Source organism: Bos grunniens, chromosome 15, assembly GCF_055505025.1.
Source record: "Bos grunniens cultivar Pamir isolate PY7600 chromosome 15, Bosgru_T2T1.0, whole genome shotgun sequence".
Taxonomy (NCBI): domain Eukaryota; kingdom Metazoa; phylum Chordata; class Mammalia; order Artiodactyla; family Bovidae; genus Bos; species Bos grunniens.
This window is the reverse complement of record NC_141179.1, coordinates 46861661-46863947: the sequence shown is the minus strand read 5'-3', so window position 1 is coordinate 46863947 and position 2287 is coordinate 46861661. Positions and strand designations below refer to the sequence as shown.

The 2287-nt window shown below is 40.4% G+C and overlaps 1 protein-coding gene across 1 annotated transcript; it reads left to right on the top strand.

Moving 5' to 3' along the window:
- Nucleotides 1–375: 375 nt before the first annotated feature.
- On the top strand, nucleotides 376–1597 carry LOC147357870 (olfactory receptor 2D3-like). The gene has a single exon (XM_086340366.1). It carries the CDS (start codon nucleotides 450–452, stop codon nucleotides 1533–1535), a length of 1086 nt encoding a protein of 361 aa, XP_086196492.1. The 5' UTR covers nucleotides 376–449; the 3' UTR covers nucleotides 1536–1597.
- Nucleotides 1598–2287: the final 690 nt, after the last annotated feature.

Below are 2287 nucleotides of genomic sequence, written 5' to 3'. Positions count from 1 at the left end.
TTATAACTTCCTCTTTTCTTCCTTGTCCTGTTTGGATTGCTGCTTAAGCCTCTTTATAAAAACACAATGGAAAAATGCAAGAACTAATAACAATGATTTATCTGTTTGAACTCCCAAGCCATGTTTTGGGAGTATTATGGTCAAATTTGACATTGACCCCTATTTTTTAATTTTGAAATATAAAAAGTGAGCGGTTTTTATTGACTAAACAAATTCACCTCATTCTTAGACTGCTGAGTCTCGCAAGTACAAAATATTTCTTGAGGTGAAAAAATGAAATCAAAACAAAGGCAATATCTGTAACATATTTCACAGTAATTTAGCAATATGTAAATTACCTTGTCGGGAGTTCTCAGGAAAATGTATAGACTGTGATACTCAGACTACCAAGTGGATCAAGCAAGGAAAACTGGGCTTAAAAAGCTATATAAATTGGTGGAAATGACAATATGCATTCTAATGCTAACTGGCACACTGCAGGAAGCAGCTGGAAGCAAATAGTCCCCAAGGTACACTTGTTAACATTGCACTTGTTTATAAAGCTTGTGAAATCAAACATTCAGAATGCATCTATTCTCCTTCTGATGACAGGTAAACAGGGACAAACATCAATGGGAGAAGGAAACCAAACTTTTGTGCTTGAATTTACCTTGCTGGGACTTTCACAGGATCCAAAGATCCAAATCCTGCTGTTCTGTGTTTTCCTGATCATTTACCTTCTCTCTGTTTTTGGAAACCTGCTCATAATAATCCTTATCCAAACTGACCCTCGACTTCACACGCCCATGTACTTTTTCCTCAAAAACTTGTCCTTTGTTGATCTTTGTTTCTCTACAAGCATCGTTCCCCAGATGTTGGCCCACTTCCTTGTAAAAAAGAAAACTATTTCCTTTGCTGGGTGCTCACTACAGATAGTTGTCTTCCTCCTAGCAGGGTGTACAGAGTGTGCTCTTCTGGCGATGATGTCCTATGACCGTTATGTGGCAGTCTGCAGGCCCCTACACTATTCTACTCTCATGACCCAGAGGGTTTGTGTCCAGTTGGCCATAGTGTCCTGGATCAGTGGGGCATTTGTGTGTGCCGTGGACAGTGCATTTACACTCTGTCTCCCCTACCAGGGACATAACATAATTAATCACTATTTTTGTGAACCTCCTGCACTCCTGAAGCTGGCTTCTGCAGACACCTACAATGCTGAAATGGCCCTCTTTTCAATGGGTGTGATTGTTCTCCTAGCTCCTGTCTCTCTCATCCTGGTCTCTTATTGGCGTATTATCTCCACTGTGATTCGGATGCAGTCAGGCGAGGGGAGGCTCAAGGTGTTCTCTACCTGTAGCTCCCATCTCACTGTTGTGGTTCTCTACTATGGCTCTGGAATATTTGCCTACATGAGACCCAATTCCAAGACAATGAATGAAAGAGATAAGGTCATTTCTCTGTTCTATTCAGTTATGACTTCAACGTTGAACCCCATAATTTACAGCCTGAGGAACAAGGATGTGAAGGGAGCTCTGAGCAGACTGGCTGGAAGATAGTCAACTTTCAGAGGCAATGATTTTTGACATTTTTAAAAAGTACTTTGAACACTGTGATAGACAACAATAGCTCTACTAGCTTCATTCTTTTCTTTCCTTGCCTTGTTTACCTCAGATGATTTTCTTGTCTACAAATATTCACTGAATGCCCACCCTATGAAAACACTGTGCCCAGAACCTCAAAATATGAGTAACTTAATGCCTTTCTTAAAAAAACTTGAAATTCACAAGACAACACAAATATAACTCTTTTAAGAGGTAACTCTTTCAAAAGCTAAATAAAGAAGGAATATTTTACAAACTTTTGCACAGCAGAGGAAACCATGAACAACATGAAAACCTATGGACTGGGAAAAATATTTGCAAATGATGGAACCAAGAGCTTAATTTCCAAAACACACAAACAGCTCAACCAACTCAATAACAACAACAACAACAACAAAAATCAAAAAATCAGCAGAAGACCTAAACAGATATTCCCCCAAAGAAGAGAGTCACTCTCACTGTGTGTGTGTGTTCAGTCATGTCCAACTGAGCACAGGCCTATGGACTGTAGCCCACCAGGCATGGAATTTTCCAAGCGAGAATACTGGAGCAGGTTGCCATTTCCTACTCCAGGGGATCTTCTTGACCCAGGGATTGAACCTGTGTCTCTTGTATTTCCTGCACTGGCAGGTGGATTCTTTACCACTAGTGCCACCAGTCAGTTGGCCAATTGGCACCTGAAAAGATACCCAACATTGCTAGTTATT